The following is an 18,359-nucleotide window of genomic DNA, read 5'->3' on the forward strand; positions in this document are numbered from 1 at the left end:
TATGGTTTAATTTTCCCGGGGTTTTAATTTTTAAAAATACAGGGCGGAATACGGGGTCTGCTAGACGAAATGGTTCAGCAAGACGCACTTTTAGGATACGGGGCGAGAAACTCGCGTTATACGGGGCAGAGAAATAAGGGACATGTTAGACCTGCTCTAAGGCAGCCAAATTAGCAAGGTGGCTGTGAATAGATTTTCGCGGCGAAGCAATTTTTTTTGTAAGGAGTTTACACTAAAAAAAAGAGTTCCCGGTGAAGAAAAGAAAGAAAGAGGACGCGGCTAAGCAGCATCCGGTGCTGCTTTGTCCATCCCAGCATCCGGATGCTGGTTTGCCTGACCTAGCATCTGAGTGCTATTCTGGCCGATTCAACACCCGGTCGGGACTTGTTTGGTACTAGAGTTTTAGTGGGGATTGACGGGGATAATCCGCTCCAAATTTCAAATCCCCACTTATCCCCAATACATGTTTGATGCTAGAGTATGAGCGAGTTTAATCCCCACTTATCCCCACTTTTTCCCAAATTTTAGTGTAATTTTTTCAATCCCCAATACTCTACCCTTAGGCCTTGTTTGGTACTAGTGTTTTAGTGGGGATTAGTGGGGATAATACTCTAGAGTATTGGGTGAATCACTTTTGTCACCCAATCCCCACAAAACCCCAACCTCAATCCACTAGGTAGAGGTAGAGTATTGGGGATTGAAAAAATTACACTAAAATTTGGGAAAAAGTGGGGATAAGTGGGGATTAAACTCGTTCATACTCTAGCACCAAACATGTATTGGGGATAAGTGGGGATTTGAAGGTTGGAGCGGATTATTCCCGCTAACCTCCAGTAAAACTCTAGTACCAAACAAGCCCTTACCTAGTGGATTGGGGATGGGGTTTTGTGGGGATTGAGTGACAGCAGGGATTCACCCAATACTCTAGAGTATTATCCCCACTAATCCCCACTAAAAACACTAGTACCAAACAAGGCCTCAGGAAAAACAGAAATGTGTCCCATACAAAGAAATATGTACAACATCTGTATGAAAAGACCCATGGAGGGCTTTCCATCATATGGTACACATACTAACCCACTCCACTATGAGTCTGATCGTACCAGCTATCATACGAATTCCATATAGCATTGCTCAAGGGAAAAAGAGAGGTCACACATAAGGGAAATTCAGGGACAACAACGTGCGATATCGCTTGGCGAACTACAAGCGAACTACTCCCACTCTTCTTACTCCTCCAAATACTTGTCTTCCTCCTCATCTGCATGTAGATCTCGATTTGACCGAAAACTGCGACTTCAGCAGATCACAAATGAACACATGATCTTCCCATGCAGGAAAACAACCTAGCATCAATGTTAAGGAAACTTTAATACTAGATAGAAAGCAACTTAGCATCAATGTTAGCAAAATTAAACATTACTAGAAATTAACTTAACAAGGAAGCAGCAAGTTAATTAAACTGGATAATCAACTTACGTTGGTCAGGGGCCGCGGCGGGCTTGCGCTCACGAAGGCATCGCGGGCGCCGTAACATCCTCGAGATAGGCGCCATGGCCTCCTTCACCACCGCTCGAGCTGGTACTAGCAACGCCACCCGGGCTCCACCGCTTCCCGGTACAACTTAGCAATATCACAAATAAGGACCTTAAGCATGTTGACAAGGCAACTTAATTAGAACAGTGACCAACTTCTGACAAAGGCATGCAAGGGCAAGAAACTCCAGACAAAGTTGCTCCATGAAATCCAAAAGGTAACAAAATCATACACTCCTAAAACCTAGGTTCCTAGAATTAGATCCTTCAGGATCTAGGTAGCAACATAGTATATCCCACAACAAAATGGCAACCCTGCTACACCCTTATGGTTTGCCTAGAAAAAAAATCATAGCCTGTACCAAGAAAACACCATTGTAAAAGCAAATTAGCAAAGGGAAGGCTCTCCATTGATTGTCATTATGTGCAATTAACTTGGGGCATGCGTGTAGCAACAAGGCATTGTATGTAAAATCAAGCGAAAAAACACTCCATTGATCGATATTATGTGCAATCAACTAAGTACATTCGTGAAATAACAAAGTACTATGTGTAAAACTAACTTAGTTGTATCGCAGAAACAACAGAAAGAACAAACCTAGGACATCTAATTAGATACATATGGGATCCCAGGTTATTGACAGGGAGAACAACAAAAAACATGCACCAGCTTAGTTGTATTCCTATACGACCAAGTGTATGCAACAAAGAATAAACCTGGGACAACTTCTAGGATGAGTTGTTGCTGGCGTTGCTTTAGTTGCATCCATACCCAACTGGCATGCAACTAGAGCAGCCGTAGTTGATGCACTCCTTCAATGAGCTACCACTGGTGCAAAAAGACAGGATGGGACAAATATTGCTGGAAATACAATTAATGTACTTACGATAAATAGTTAAGACAACTAAACAACAACCACTAGGGGAAATTCAACACTAAAATTTATGCAAAATATAGAGGAGTGGCGAACAACTTAATAAGCCCAACCTACAATTGAAAATGCAAGTGTATTTTCAACCAAGGTGACCTACAAGCATGGAGTCGTGATCCCTTGGTTCATAAGCAACTTAGGAGGAAGTGTAAAACAACTTAAAGTAAAATGGATAATCAACTTAATAAAAACAACAAAAGCAACTTAGGATAACGTAGAAAGCAACTTAAGCTAAAGTGACTAATCAATTTAGTTAAATGGAAGAAGTAGCTTAGTATAAAGTGGAATGCAACTTAAGCTGAAATGACTAATCAACTTAAGCTAAAGTCATTAATCAACTTAATGTAATGGAATAAGCAACTTAGGATAAAGTGTAAAGCAACTTAAGGATGATGCTAAAACCTCAAAGTAAAAGTAGATGCTAGACATCAAACTAAAAAGTATGATGTGGAAACCAACTTTAATATATTCAGCAAACAATTTAGTTAAGTTGAAACAAACAACTCAATCAAATCAGTATGCAACATAAACGGTATTGCTAAATATCAAGCTAAATTGGAAGATAAAATCAACTAAAGCATGCTACCAAAAAGAAACTTAGTTTAATACAATATTCAACTTAAGCATGTTGAACAAACAACTTAATCAAATTCAGTAGCATGAAAGCGGCAAAAACATCAGCCCCCTACCATTTAGCCAAATCAGTACTACTACATTGTAGTTGTGAGTAACAGTTTATCCAACCTTTTAGGTAGAGAACAGATGAAAAAACCTATTGATTAACCATGATGATGACAACAAACACCAGCATACTTTTTATCATCATTGCAAACTCTGATATCGTTCGGTCGATATCTAAAATGTCCCCTGATGAGGTCAGCTGTCATTCCATGTGATCCATCCAGCATTGCAGCTCTGGCCAAGCTATGTGTCACTCATGGTGTAAGCTAGCTCATAGGTCCAGAGAAGAGAGGATCGTGAATATGTAAACAACATAGAAAGTCGAGAATGTGGTAGCAAAAACAGAGAAGTTGAAAACACAGCCAAAATAGTAAAGCGAAATACTACAGTTCAGAGAAAGTAACTCAGCCTGCCACAAGCTTGGGTAGTTCCTTCTTATGACTGAAGATGCTTCTCACCATGGTTAACAACAAAACTAAACTAGATGTTAAAAATCAATCTAGAAAACCATGGTGTGAAAGGCGAACTTAGCTATATGTATTACACAATTTATCCATGTTGAACAAACAACTCAGTTAAAGTAGTATGCAACTTAAGCATGTTGAACCATAAAAGGAAAGTAGCAACTTAGTTATTTTCTGTAATCAACGTAACCATGGTTTTTTCACCAAAGCGCAAAAAGCATTGCTATTCAATGCACTGATAGGAAGAGTGGTGACTCCAAGCCAACACACTTGATCACTGTAGACAAGAACACGAACAACAACTTTGACACACGTTACAACCGACACCACCAAACTATCCTCGACCTAAATACCATCTACACAACCACAGACACCACAACCTCCCAAAGCCCTCTAAGGGGAAAGAGAAACTCAGATAATGCAAAGAAAGGCGGTCTCAGACCACTCCCGCTCTGGAGAATCAATGGCGTTGCGGATGGACGGACTCGCCTCGGATCCGCAAATGAACAATCAAACTTAATGAAAATCAATATCAAACCTAACCATTTAGTCAAAAAAGAACTTAGAAATGTTGACCGCGTAAGATAAACAATTTACTTAAGGGTATGAGCAACTTAGTTACAGTGGATAATCAACTTAATTAAGCGACTAGAAACTCTACTAAAGTGAAACATAGCATGGATATTGCATCAAAACAAAACATGATAAAAATGAGTCGTAAACAACTTACTTAAGGATATGGACAATTCAATTACCCGGGATAATCAACTTACATAAAGTGGCTAGCAACTCTACTAAAGAGGGTTCAAGCGGTTTAACAGAAGAGAAGGCGGCGAGATGCACCTAGCAGTCAGCCGTAGCCGTTCTTATCCCCGGCATGATCCGAGCGTCGGTCCTGAACCTGCCGCCGTGCATCCTTGCCACTCGCCAACCGCAGCGTCCGTGCGTGGACAGCCCGAGTGCAGCGATTAGCTAGTGAAGGATGTTGCTCCTCCATGGAGACGGTGTTGCTAGAGAAATAAGTAAATAGAAGCGGTGTAATAACTAATTGGGGTGTGATAGATTTGTGTCTGAATTTGCTAGGTACATCAACAACATCACAAGGTGATTCGATCAGTATTCACCCTGCAGCCATGTGTTATCATAGGTTTATTTTTCTTCCCTAAACCTTCCTAAGATGAACATCTACGCACACATTACTGCACACACCTAGGCCGGCACCTCTCACTCACATGCGGTTCAATCCATCCGTGCTATACAATCCTAATTCCACACACATGAAGATAAGCATGTAAAGGATTAAATAAGCTAGTTCTACACACGTTGATGGCTGTAGAGTTGGGGTAAACACAGGAGTACTAGAGTCATGGCATCTGCAATAACAGTTCTGAACAAGATAAAAAACATGAGATGGTGTGGCTTCTACCTTCAGAGGACAGCAGGAGCTATGCTCTTGCAGCAGAGATGAGGAGGCAGCAGATGAGTTCCCCGGCGGCATGGAGGTCGGCCACGTGGGAACATGGGCCTGATCTGCGCCTAGCTCGTCAGGGACGAGCCGCCTGGAGGCCTTGACGCCCTGTGCTGGTCCGCCGGCGGCAGGGATGAGCTCGTGGGGCTCTTCTTTGGGGGCTGGTCGGCCAACATCCCGCCGGGCGTCGGTGGCCGGAGATGAGGTTGGGAGGTCAGTACCAATTCGCGGTGTCAAGCTCGCGGCCACGGTGTTCACCCCGATCTGCCGTCTCGCTTGTGGTTGGGGCTCGTGTGGCAGGAATGGGAGGGGGGTTCTGAAGGGCGAGGCCGTCTATGGAGTGGAGGGGTCGACGACGGAAGCGGAGGTCTCTCGCGGCGCGGCGGAGAGGGAGAGCCGGCGAGTATGGCGGCTGTCGCGCTGGAATGGCCTGGACCAACCCTAGGGATTGAGGGTGAAGAGGCATGTGGATGTGGGCTGCACGTCGCTGCCCGCCGCTGTCGGAACGGAGCGGGTCGCGTGGCTTGATCACGCGCATCTGACGGCCCACGAGCGAGTGCTCGTTTTGTCAAATAGCATCCGGGTACTTTTTAGCATTTGGGAAAGAAAAAACACAAGGCTCCCCGCCTCCAACCCGTTTTGGCGCGAAACTGGCCCGGTTCCCCGCCAAATCCCCTCCTTTTCTCCCCACAGTTCCCCTCCCCTTCTCCAAAATCCACCAAGCCAGCTCCCGACGCGCAGCTGCCACCGCCGCCATGCCGACCCAGAAGATCCCCGCCGCGCCGGTCGTCGGTGGCTTCACCTCCCGCCGCCACGCTAAGCTCCTGCACCACCTCTTCGATGCAAGCAACGGCGGCGCCTCTGCCAACGCCCCCGTTAAGGACCTCCGCATCCGCCGCGTGGTGCCCCCGGCCTCCGCGCCGCCTCCCGACGCCTCCCCCGACCCCCCCGCCGCCGCCAAGCCCGTGCCCGCCGTCGTCGAGATCCAGGTGGCCCAGTCCACCCCGCCGGAGCCCACCGCGGCGGCGGCAGCCCAAGACCGCGAGAGGAAGCCGGTTAGTCTCATTTACTCCTCCCCCTTGGTTCATACCTCGCGCATCTGTCAAAATCTATCCTCGATTTCCCTATCTGACCTCCTTTCTGAACGGATCTCCAGGTGCTGCCGCGATCCAAGCTAGTGCGCAACCCGGCCTCCTTCGGCTACCGGCGCCTCCTGCCGTTCCTGAACCAGATGGCGGCAAAGAACGGTACCACCCTCCCTCCTCCTCCTCCTCCCCTGCTCCCGAATATCACTTCGCTCTGCTGACAGACTGACGTGGTCGACAGGTTCAGACATCTCGGACACGCCTTCAGAACCCAAGGTCTCCGACTCAGCAAACAATGAGCTCGGCGGATCTGACACTGGGCTGGCCGACGAAGCTGAGGACGGGAGTGGGAGCCAAGGTGGAGCTGCTCCTGTGGTGGATTCCGTGGAGCCGCTTGCTGTGGAGGGTGCAGTAGACCGGGAGATGCAGGCTTGCTGTGATAGTGTCAATGAAGAACCCAAGGTCGTCTCTGCTCATCTCGCCAGCAGCAAGCCGGTGAGTGTATTGGTACTGCCTCTCCTTTTGGGTCTGTAGATTAAGCATGATAGGCTGCGCTTGTACCGTGTAAGTGTAACGGCGTCAATAATATGTGCTTCTGTACAGGGCCGGGCCGGGCTGGGCTGACAAAATCCGAGGCCCTGTGCAAAACTTTAAAATGGCCCCCTGTCTCACTAGGAAATAGGATTATTGAACAATTATAGTGATTCTGGGGCCCATTTTTAAGTGTTTTCCGAAAGTGTTTTAACTGTGCGAAACTTATTTGTCTTAGAAGGACGTTTAAACAAGAAAAAACTAGTCTCAATGGCTATAGATTGCCTATTATTAGAACTATCCCCATGAGACGAATAGAATAACACTATATCAAATTTACCGCACTCCTAGAAAAACACTTTCAGAATTTCAAAAGATTATAGCATGTAAATCTATTCCAATAAGTGCATGTACATAGATAAGCCTATTATTAGAACTATCCCCATGAGACAAATAGAATAACAGTATATCAAATTTACAGCACTCCTAGAAAACACTTTCGGAATTTCAGAAGATTATAGCATGTAAATCTATTCCAATAAGTGCATGTACATAGATAAGCCTATTATTAGAACTATCCCCATGAGACAAATAGAATACTATATCAAATTTACAGCACTCCTAGAAAACAATTTCGGAATTTCAAAAGCTTATAGCATGTAAATTTATTCCAATAAGTGCATGTACATAGATAAGCCTATTACTAGAATTATCCCCATGAGACGAATAGAATAACACTATATCAAATTTACTGCACTCTTTATAAGTTAAAGTCGAAGTGATTATTTATTTAATTGGATCTCAAAAGTTAACATATTTCAGTGCAGTTTTGAAATCAATAGGCATCAATCCAATTAGCAAAAAAAATGGGGAAAATAAGTACACGGTGTAGTTTTGGAATCATAGGCATCAATCAAAATAGCAAAAAAACCCAGAAAAAATATGTGTCACGCGAGTTGCTTTGCTATCAGGAATCAAACATGCAACCTATTAGCCTTCCAAATTTCAATAGCGACGTGAGAACCATTCGGGCTGTAATGCTTTCGTGTTTATACACAGAATTACAACCTATAGAAGGATAAACTAAAAATTTTTGGGCCCCAAATTTTTTGGGCCCTGTGTGGCCGCACGGGCCACACTCCTGTCGGCCCGGATCTGCTTCTGTAACTGTATTAAGCACGGTTGAGTGTTTCCTGAATAGCATAGTAATCAAATCATGTTGCTTTTCAGTGTGTTGCCCGCTGCACAAGGTCGAGGTTTGTCCATCACGCGAGCTCATTTAGCTACAAGAGGATGCTGCCATTTCTTAAGGAGAATGGTGAGTTGACTACCATGTTCAGCTGATTGTAATTTTGCAGCATCTCTTTTAGAGTTCGGCTTTCTGACAGGATGCTGCTTTCCGTATCAGAAATCTCTTCCCAGGGGGAAGATAGGGCTAAGATTCGTAGAGTGTCAGAAGAGGAACATATAGCATCAGAAGGCTCTCCTGAAGAACTTGACGGAGCTCAAGTAAACATAGTGGTAGAAGTGACATCATCAGCAGATGGAAATTCTGCTGCACAGATTCAGTGCGCCGTGCCGCAAGTTTCTCTGGATGGCAGCAGTGCAGCTGAGGTTCAGGAAGTCACACAAGAAGTGTTAGCTTCAGTTGGAGACCTGGTTGCTGCCAGGAACGCTGTCATGGCCACTGGACAACCTCAGCTTACTGTTTCAGAAGATTCTCCTGAAAAAAGAGATGTAGCTGAAGCTGAAACAACAGTAGAAGAAAAGGAGGCGTTGAAATCAGATGACAAGTCTGTTAAGATGGATTATGCAGAGCCGCTTGCTGTCAAGCCTGGAGGAGACCAGGAGATGAAGGAGCTCTGCGACAGTGTCAAAGAGCAAACCAAGGTCGTACCTGGTGATCTCGCAAGCAGCAAGCCTGTGAGTTCCTGCTACCGCATTTCTTACTTTGCATCTGTAGACCAAGCAAGATTAATAGGATTGCTTGTGTAGCGATGACATAATTTCGCGCTTCTGCTTGTTTCAGTGTCTTGCTCGCTGCACGAGGTCAAGGTTCGTTCCTCATCCGAGCTCATTCAGCTACAAGAGGATGCTGCCATTTCTCATGGAGAATGGTGAGTCCACTGCTCTCGTGTTCTGTTTCACTGTTAAATGGTGTCCAATACTTTTTTGAGAAAACAAAGGCTTTATTAAATATCATGTAGGATTACATTCTAGCTGCATCACCAATTCTACAGATGTTGGCTCTCAGTCAATCCACATACATTCTGGGTTACATGGTGATGCTTCCTTGTCACAATAATGCGCTGCCAAATTAGCATTCCTAGGAATGTAGGAGATTTCAAAAGAATTAAAAACCTTACTAATCTCCTCGATCTCACTGCCAACACTTTTTTGCAGTTCAGTTTTCTTATAGTGTGCTTCTTCTTGTCTTGCTGTACCAGATATCTCCTCTCAGGAAGGAAACAGGGCCAGGCTTCAGAGAGTTCCAGAAGAGAAACAATTGGCATTGGATGCGAGCGATGATGTCTTGGACTGTATAGCTGAATCGCAGAAAGTCACACCAGAAGTATTGTCATCTTCAGATAGACACTGCCAGGTTGCTGTCTTGGAAGATTTTCCTGTGGAAAGCAATGCGGCTGAAGTTGAAGGAATTGCAGTAGAAGAAAACATTACAAAGTCAGACGGAGATGAGGCAAGTGGACTAACTTCCGGCAAGGGTGACTCCAAGTTGTTACAAGACAAGACTGAACTTGCTAAAGTACAACAATGCCAGAGCTCGGAGTCTAGGTGTCCTGATATTGGTTTGGGTAGCCCTACCAAGGCAGTAACAGAGGACGATGGAGCTGATCAACATGGTGCACAAGAGAGACATTATTCTGTGGCTTCTCCGGATGGCCTATTGCTTGATCTGGGAATGATCTGCAAGCCTTCTCACGCTGGCATCTCTTGCTTGAAGAAACAAGTTCTGTCTCCGAAGAAGCTTTCTCCAAAGAAAGGGATACTTAAGAGGCATACAAGCTGGGGGTGCAAGGGCATCTGCATGTGTCTTGACTGCTCCGTGTTCCGGTTGCGTGCTGATCGAGCTTTTGAGTTCTCCAGGAAACAGATGCAGGAGGCGGATGATGTAATCGGGAACCTACTGGAGGAGGTGGCGATCCTGCGTAGTCTGGCGGAAAAACCTTCTGGCAAAGTAAGTATGATGAAGTTCAAGACTAGCATTTTTCTTTCATAAAGGAAAGGAGAAATACTGTCTTTTTTGCTTTGCTACTTGTTTTGCATTAGCTATTATGTGCCTAACTGAAATAGGAGATCAGGACCAGCACTTCAAATTTGATATGGAAGTGAACTGTAAGTGAATCAAACACAGCACTAGTGGATTCAGGTTGTCACCTACACATTCATTCTGTGTTTCTGCTGCAGTCTTCATATATGAGATTGTTATATTAACCAGAGCTCCCGGCATGTCGCAGCCAATGAAACATGTTAGAAAGCCAGCTTTAACACCGAACTGGAACTGTAGAGTGGAATCTGACCTGCACACTGTCTGCTTCTACTTTCTTTTCCTTCCAATTGAAGATTTTAGATGCCTGAACTGAATCATTACTGTCACTTGTCTTGTGTTTATGTGTGCAAGTTGTGAGCACATACTGGTACTTCTTTTAGGAATTTGGTTTCTACCACTGAACTCAATCTGGATTTGTTGAAACCTGACCTGTCCACTATTTCACTCTAATTTCTTTAACCTGTCAACTTCATTTTAGCGGATGCAAATCCTGTTTGAAAATGTTAGCATTTGTGTCATCTGCAGTATATCTGCTGTCTGCATGTTTAGAATTCTTGTGGCTGAAGACAGATTTCTTGAAATCACTGCAGGAGCAGATCAAAGAGGCTTGCCAGAGGGCATCGTGGGTGGAGGAGGTTGCCAGGGACCGCCGGCGGCAGATGCTGGAGGAACTCAACTCACACTGCAAAATTCCCGTGAGTAGTAGGTACACCATGTTTGGCCGTGATAACTTGCTGTAGTCAGCTAGATATCTAATGGAAATCTGGCCTGCTTCTGAACTCCCAGGGGCCAAGGGTGAAGTTTGCGCAGTATGTCGACGAGAAGATTGGCTTGGTGCCTCACAGTGGCAGTAACTGCAGGAGGCAGCCTCCCTTGTGAAGGATGGAGGTGACAGATGATGGATATATTTCGTTCCTGCTGGTGTTGTTTGTGCTATCGCTGGAATTTCTTGAAAATGTGGGGTGATGATTAAATTATGTAGAGTGAGAGAAGCTCTGTTGGTTCCACCGGAAGGAACCTGTGATGTGTAAAAATCAATTTTTTTGGAACTGAATCATGTCATTCCACAATATTTCACTGTTTTTCATATCTGGTTGGTGAAACTGAATGCATATACTACTTTCTCTATGACTGGTGCTGTGGAACATGCTAATTTGTTTTGCTGTAATGTTGGTTCAATCAATCATAACGTGCTGTGGTTCGACCAGAATATTATGACGTATTCTTTTTGCGGAAAGAAATTTATTAATCACTCCATAGGAGTTCCATCATGATTACAAGCCTGCCTAATAATGTCTGGTCCATGACGGAACCAGACCATAGAACACTAATTTTTGCAACCTATTTTAGCTAAGGTGTGACTCACACCATTTAAATCTCTACTAATGTGTTTGATCTGGCATTCTATATCAGAATTACACAAATGCTTAGCAACATCAATTAGTGCCGCTACCTCAGACCTGTTAGTGCTCTTGCTGTTGATCATGGACACTGCCTCCAAACAGTCACTCTCCACGACTCCAAGGCTAATGCTAGACCTTCATTGCAGGCCACCACCTCCGCTTCAAGCGGACTCTCACATCTCTGTAAAAACCTACACCCAGTGAAAATAATGGTGCCTTCTTCGTCCCTCAAGATCATGCCTGTACGACCAGTGCGATCCGCTTCAGCCCAAGCTCCATCAACATTCAGCTTGGTCCATCCCTGAGGTGGTTTAGACCACACATCTTTACCCCGAGACTCCTCGACTTCCTTACGCCTGCGCATCCTACCCGTTGTGCATACAGGGGTGATGGCCATCTTCCCTTTCACCGGATATGACATTGGTTCTTGTCTGATACACAGCAGCGAGTCAACATAACTGCATAAAAACCTTCGAGAAGCTTCGATCGGTGTCGCCACCTTCGGTGCACGAGTTCATTTCGCACATGCCATATTCTCCGGAATGTCATCAACATCATCAAACGTTCCTGTTCCGAGGCTTGGTCAAGTGCGTGGAAAAGCCACTCCTTGCCGGCATTGGGTATATGCTCCTTCAGAAGCCAAACCTCTCACATCGCCTCCCAGAGTAATCTCGCCGACGGACATCTGCAAAAGGTGTGGTATGTGTCCTCACATTCCATGCCACAAAGAACACAAATATCAGATACTTCCAGCTTCCGTTTCTTTTTATTTTCCCACGTGGTTAACGAATTTGTTACCAAACGCCATGCAAAGACGCGTACCTTGGGAGGAGCAGGGCACCCCCAAACTGTGTCCCAGACGACACGGCTGCCGTCTGGTGCCCTGCTCGCAACGCACGTAGACGTGCGATGAATGGCCTCCCAAGCCACCTTGTATGCGCTGCTAATGGTGAACATTCCTCGACGACTAGGAGCCCATGCAAGGACATCCATGCATCGTCTTGGCGAAGCCTTGATCTTCATAATCTCCTCCACTTCATGCTCCGAAAGTATCGACGAAGAAGGTCGACTTTCCATTCCCCCGTCTCCGTGAGCAGCTCCGATACTCGTTTTAGTCCGCAATTCCCTCGCTCCGACATAGGCCGATAGGAGAAGGGTTTTGGCAACCAGGGATATCTCCAGATGCGGATCTGGCAACCATCCCCGACTCTCCATACCAGCCCCTTTTTCAACAGCTCTAGCCCATGTTGGATCGCCCTGCCATGAGGAAGAAGCATTATGTCAACACCCGGATTTTTAAGTCCAGATGCCTATTATGCCATACATCGCAATCCCAGGAATATTGTTTTTGCGAGACATAATAGATTGATATCACAAAACATCATTCATTTCAACATCATAATAGTCTTACAACAAAAGGATCACATGATCCAGTCTCATTACAACACTTGATCTATCGATCAATTACATAACACATAGCGGAAATACGTAGTAGAGGTCCATCTGCTCCACATGCAACTGTTGACGTCAGGAGTGGTCCTAGTTGTTGTAGACGTCGTGCTGTCCTTCATCCTGGTACTGGGGCTCTTCTTCATAGTCTGTCCATTTGAATAGCCAGGGACACAGCCATGAGTACTTTAAAGTACTCGCAAACTAATAGTAGTGTAAGTACTATCAACTATAGTAAGATGGTTCTAAGCTCTAGTTTCATTTGCATAAAGCCAGTTTTATTTCGTAAGCATTTGATAAACAGAGACTCCTTATTTGCCTAACTTAACTCAAGTGGGAACATTAGTGTCATTCCCACAACTCTGTTGTGATTCAAAGTCAAAGTCACCTTTCAAATTCAAGTCACAAGTCACCATTCATATTTTGGAAAAGTTCTGATGACGGAACAATATGGCCTTTCCAATTGTCCATGACCGCGGACGCGGCTATTCAAATAGGTTTACACTCTGCAGAGGTTGTACACTTGTGCCACAACAATTGCAATAGTCCGTCGTGGGTAATCGGCCCCGATTTATCGCACTCAGTGCGCGAACTACCAATCATAACCTTTCATTTACATACCCTAGTATAGGCACCTCTCCCCATGAGCTTGGCCTCCCAGTGAAGACAAACCGTCAGCCTGGGAACTGCACAGGGCTTGGGTAGGACATTCACCTCATTTCACGTCATTTCACTTTCAATGGAGGCAGCCTCGGCATAACCCCTATGACGCTTGTTCAGAGGGAACCCATACTAAAATACATAAGTTTCTAGTTAAGCCTTACCTAGATTCAAGTATTGTGGGGGTACTCAAGAATTGGAATGGTATCGCATCCGAACCCAACCATCAGTTTTTGTAAAATTCACCAAGTCATTCACAAGTCATATTCACCTTCAAAATCTTTCAATAAAATGACTCATCATTCCAAGGTTTTCAAAGTCATTGGTTTTCACACGTTCCCATCTAGAGTAGTCACTTTTAGTTTTAGCACTAGCAACTAGTCATGAGGTGTGCTAATTAGCTTGTAGCTTTCTAGGCTAAGTGTGATACTCTTGTACTACTCCATATCTAGACCAAGTGAATCATGAATCAAAAATAAACTTTGATAAACCAAATTCAAAACTTGTAAGGTAAAAACTTGGGATAGGATCATTAAGCCTAAAGTAGAAGGTAATGGTGCCTTTCTCTTGTAGAGCTTTGCACTTGGGTAACTTGCAAGAGTATAACTTGCCTTGGTTGGTGTTGTGATCAAAGTTCTCTTCTTCTTCCTCTTGGTAGAAAACCTCCTCCTCTTGATAGTCTCCGGTACTAGCGTCTATAAACGAATACGAGGATACAATCACCAAACAATACTTAAGTGCTAGACTAATCACACAAATGGTTCACACAAGTTATTCTAGCATCACCACACTATTATATGTTGGTTGGCTTTGTTTTCCTTTTTAAAGAAAAATAACTTCCTTTCATTACAAATATTATTTAGGGTTTCTATTAATTCTTGGGAGAAATAAGTTCCTCTCATTGAATGTTGTTAAGATTTAATTTCCTCCAATAATAATGTATGACCTAGGTTGACCAGGGTCAACCTCTTCATAATCATCATTTGGGAAAATGATTTAAATGAGGTGATGCACCTCATGCAATTTAATACCAACAGAGTACTGATTTAATATCATCAAATAATTCAATATGAGAGTTAATAGACCATGGTCTCTACCTCATGTAAAATTACTTGAGACAAAGATTTAAATGAGAAGGATACATCTCATATGATTTAATAATTAGTTGGAACAATTTAAATACTACTATGGCAATGATTTAATATTCTCCAATAAAAACATAAGGGGTCATGAAGACATGTGTCATCACCTTACATTGAATTACTTGAGAAAGTGATTTTAAATGAAGTGCTACACTTCATAGACTTAAATTCCTAAATTTGAAAAATAAATTAAATGGGCTAGGAATGACTACATAGCCATTATTTGATTCTAACCCATGATCATATGAAGCAACCCTATTATATTTTTACATAATCAATTAGACAATATGAAATATGATTTATGAGAGCTGGAATTAACTCAAAATCATTTTTAGTTAATTTTTAATAAATTTTTGAAGTTGCAAAAGGCCCTGCCTTGTTATTTTTGCTGTTGCAATTCTACAATATATTTTGATTTGAATTCAGTGGGGTTGGATATAGCCTTTCATAAGCTTTCCAAATATATAAAATTTACAAAATTTGGTTCAGCCGATTTGAAACTATTTAAGTTTGAGGAAAGCATCTGCAAGCAATTCAACAGAGAATAAATAAAATGGATTTGAAATCAAACGCTGGGCGGGAAGAAAGTTGGGCCGGCCCGCCTGCGGCCTGGGCCACGCATGCATGGGGCATGCACGTAGCGCGCGGTGGAGCACGCGGGACGCTGGATCGGGATCGGACGACGCCGGTTCATCGCCTACCTCGCGATGCTGCTGGGCTTGTGACGGCGAGATCTCCCAACTCCGGGCACGGTTTCCAGCGAGCTTGGGCTTGATCGACGGGGTTTTTTGAGGGCTTCAAAGTGGTGTAGGGCTCGGTGGCTATGGTGGCGACAAAAAGTGCGGCTATGGGGGTGGCCGCCGGCGAGCTTTTGGCTCCGGTGAGCCGCAAGGAGGGAGAGAGGGAGGTGCTAGGGGGAAGAGAGGGATGCTGCTGGGTGTTGTGAGGCTGTCCAAGGCGAGGGGCACTGCTTTTATAGGCGCTAGAGAGGAGAGGCGTGACATTGCCGGCATGGTGGCGACATCGCGGGCGCGTCGAGCACAGGCGGCTTCGGTCAGGGCTGCTCGCGTAGGGAGTGAGGTAAGGGGTAGGGGTGGACGCATGCATAGTGGCGGGCTTGGCGCATCGTGTGTAGGGCACACGAGGACGAGGCCGACATCGGCGTCCTTGCGGGGCGTCACGTCGTGGCGTCCTCCTAGTGCGCGGGCAGGTCAATGTGGGTGTCTAGCAGGTGAGTGGGAGAGAGAGAGGAGTGTGGTGGCACAGGGAGACACGATGGTTTGCTGTGTGCATGCTAGGAGAGGGTGGTGTCCACGGGTTGGTGACCATGGGCAATGGCATGAGTGTTTTAGTCCACAACTTGCTCTCCTTGTCTCATGGTCGTGTCTAGTAGTTGTAAAGGGTTAAGTACAAGGTGAAAGACATGGTGAGAGAGAGGGAAAAAAGCCAGGGGTAGGTGGTGACATGGTGGTGATCATGTGAGTGGCATGGTGTGGCATTGGGATCTTTGGTGCATCTCTCTGGGTCTCTGAGGGCAGGGCATGCTGATGTGAGGTGAGGCAAGAGGGTTTGACATGGTTAGCATAGTTGGAGAGGGGTAGAGGGTGCACATTGGATTTATGTCAAAGTGCATGTGACATATGCCATGTACCTTGCATAGTTGGGTGTGATGGTGATCATGGCAAGGTTAAGTGATGTCATGGTGGGTGGTTGGAGGTACTAGGCACTATAGATGAGCACAAGGGAGAGAGAGAGGAGGTGGTTGATACGCCTCCGACGTATCGATAATTTCTTATGTTCCATGCCACATTATTGATGATATCTACATGTTTTATACACATTATATGTCGTATTTATGCATTTTCCGGCACTAACCTATTAACGAGATGCCGAAGAGCCGCTTGTTCGTTTTCTGCTGTTTTTGGTTTCAGTAAATCCTAGTAAAGAAATATTCTCGGAATTGGACGAAATCAACGCCCAGGGTCCTATTTTCACACGAAGCTTCCAGAAGACCGAGGGGGAAATGAAGTGGGGCCACGAGGCGCCGACACAATAGGGCGGCGCGGCCTGGCCCCTGGCCACGTGGCCCTGGCATGTGGGGCCCTCGTGTGGCCCCCCCGCGTTGCCCTTCCGCCTACTTAAAGCCTTCGTCGCGAAACCCCCAGTACCGAGAGCCACGATACGGAAAACCTTCCATAGACGCCGCCGCCGCCAATCCCATCTCGGGGATTTCGGAGATCACCTCCGCACCCCGCCGGGAGAGGGGAATCATCTCCCGGAGGACTCTTCACCGCCATGGTCGCCCTCCGGAGTGATGAGTGAGTAGTTCACCCCTGGACTATGGGTCCATAGCAAGTAGCTAGATGGTTGTCTTCTCCTCATGTGCTTCATTGTCGGATCTTGTGAGCTGCCTAACATGATCAAGATCATCTATCTCGTAATTCTATATGTTGTGTTTGTCGGGATCCGATGGATAGAGAATACTATGTTATGTTGATTATCAATCTATTACCTATGTGTTGTTTATGATCTTGCATGCTCTCCGTTATTAGTAGAGGCTCTGGCCAAGTTTTTGCTCTTAACTCCAAGAGGGAGTATTTATGCTCGATAGTGGGTTCATGCCTCCATTAAATCTGGGACAAGTGACGTAAAGTTCTAAGGTTGTGGATGTGCTCGTTGCCACTAGGGATAAAACATTGATGCTATGTCTAAGGATGTAGTTATTGATTACATTACGCACCATACTTAATGCAATTGTCTCGTTGTTTACAACTTAATACCTGGAAGGGGTTCGGATGATAACCTCGAAGGTGGACTTTTTAGGCATAGATGCATGCCGGATAGCGGTCTATGTACTTTGTCGTAATGCCCAATTAAATCTCACAATACTCATCATATCATGTATGTGCATGGTCATGCCCTCTCTATTTGTCAATTGCTCGACCGTAATTTGTTCACCCAACATGCTATTTATCTTATGGGAGAGACACCTTAGTAAACTCGTGGACCCCGGTCCATTCTTTTACATTGAATACAACCCATCGCAATACTTGTTCTACCGTTTTCTTGCAAACAATCATCATCCACACTATACATCTAATCCTTTGTTACAAGCAAGCCGGTGAGATTGACAACCTCATTGTTTCGTTGGGGCAAAGTACTTTGGTTGTGTTGTGCAGTTCCACGTTGGCGCCGGAATCCCCGGTGTTGCGCCGCACTACATCCCGCCGCCATCAACCTTCAACGTGCTTCTTGGCTCCTCCCCGGTTCGATAAACCTTGGTTTCTTTCTGAGGGAAAACTTGCTGCTGTGCGCATCATACCGTCCTCTTGGGGTTCCCAACGAACGTGTGAGTTACACGCCATCAAGCATATTTTCTGGCGCCGTTGCCGGGGAGATCAAGACACGCTACAAGGGGAGTCTCCACAATCCAATCTCTTTACTTTGTTTTTGTCTTGCTTTATTTTATTTACTTTCTTGTTTGCTGCATTATATCAAAACACAAAAAAATTAGTTGACAGCTTTACTTTATTTACTGTCTTGCACTCTATATCAAAAACACAAAAAAATTAATTACTTATATTTGCTTTACTTATTTCAACATGTTTCCTTTTAATTTTATCATAAAAGACATACCGGTAGGACGTGGGTCTATAGTTGGAAGAAATAATATAGAAGAATTTTTCAATCATGTTAGTACCGTTGAAGATTTTGAAGATA

The 18,359-nt window shown here is 44.9% G+C and overlaps 1 protein-coding gene and 1 long non-coding RNA gene across 2 annotated transcripts; one reads left to right on the forward strand and one right to left on the reverse strand.

Annotated features, from left to right (window-relative positions):
- Positions 1-936: 936 nt before the first annotated feature.
- Positions 937-5,485, reverse strand: LOC124666030. The gene is made up of 3 exons (XR_006990785.1): positions 2,253-5,485; positions 1,480-1,647; positions 937-1,346 (listed from the first exon to the last, which is right to left on the reverse strand). It is a non-coding gene; the product is annotated as an uncharacterized LOC124666030 (long non-coding RNA).
- A 350-nt stretch (positions 5,486-5,835) lies between these two features.
- On the forward strand, positions 5,836-10,881 carry LOC124664428. The gene is made up of 10 exons (XM_047201953.1): positions 5,836-6,135; positions 6,237-6,327; positions 6,407-6,660; positions 7,927-8,014; positions 8,105-8,205; positions 8,260-8,619; positions 8,726-8,813; positions 9,144-9,892; positions 10,576-10,680; positions 10,772-10,881. The coding sequence occupies exons 1-10, from the start codon at positions 5,836-5,838 to the stop codon at positions 10,862-10,864; spliced, it is 2,229 nt and encodes a 742-aa protein (XP_047057909.1). The 3' UTR covers positions 10,865-10,881.
- The last annotated feature ends 7,478 nt before the right edge of the window (positions 10,882-18,359 follow it).

Source organism: Lolium rigidum, chromosome 6, assembly GCF_022539505.1.
Source record: "Lolium rigidum isolate FL_2022 chromosome 6, APGP_CSIRO_Lrig_0.1, whole genome shotgun sequence".
Lineage (NCBI taxonomy): Eukaryota > Viridiplantae > Streptophyta > Magnoliopsida > Poales > Poaceae > Lolium > Lolium rigidum.

What these genes read in the sequence shown, in the direction of transcription:
- LOC124664428 (XM_047201953.1), top strand. Translation starts at nt 5,836, where the DNA reads ATGCCGACCCAGAAGATCCCCGCCGCGCCGGTCGTCGGTGGCTTCACC. An exon ending in ATCTCGCCAGCAGCAAGCCG is followed by an intron (nt 6,661 to 7,926) that starts GTGAGTGTATTG and finishes GTTGCTTTTCAG; the next exon opens with TGTGTTGCCCGCTGCACAAG. An exon ending in AAGAACTTGACGGAGCTCAA is followed by an intron (nt 8,206 to 8,259) that starts GTAAACATAGTG and finishes TCTGCTGCACAG; the next exon opens with ATTCAGTGCGCCGTGCCGCA.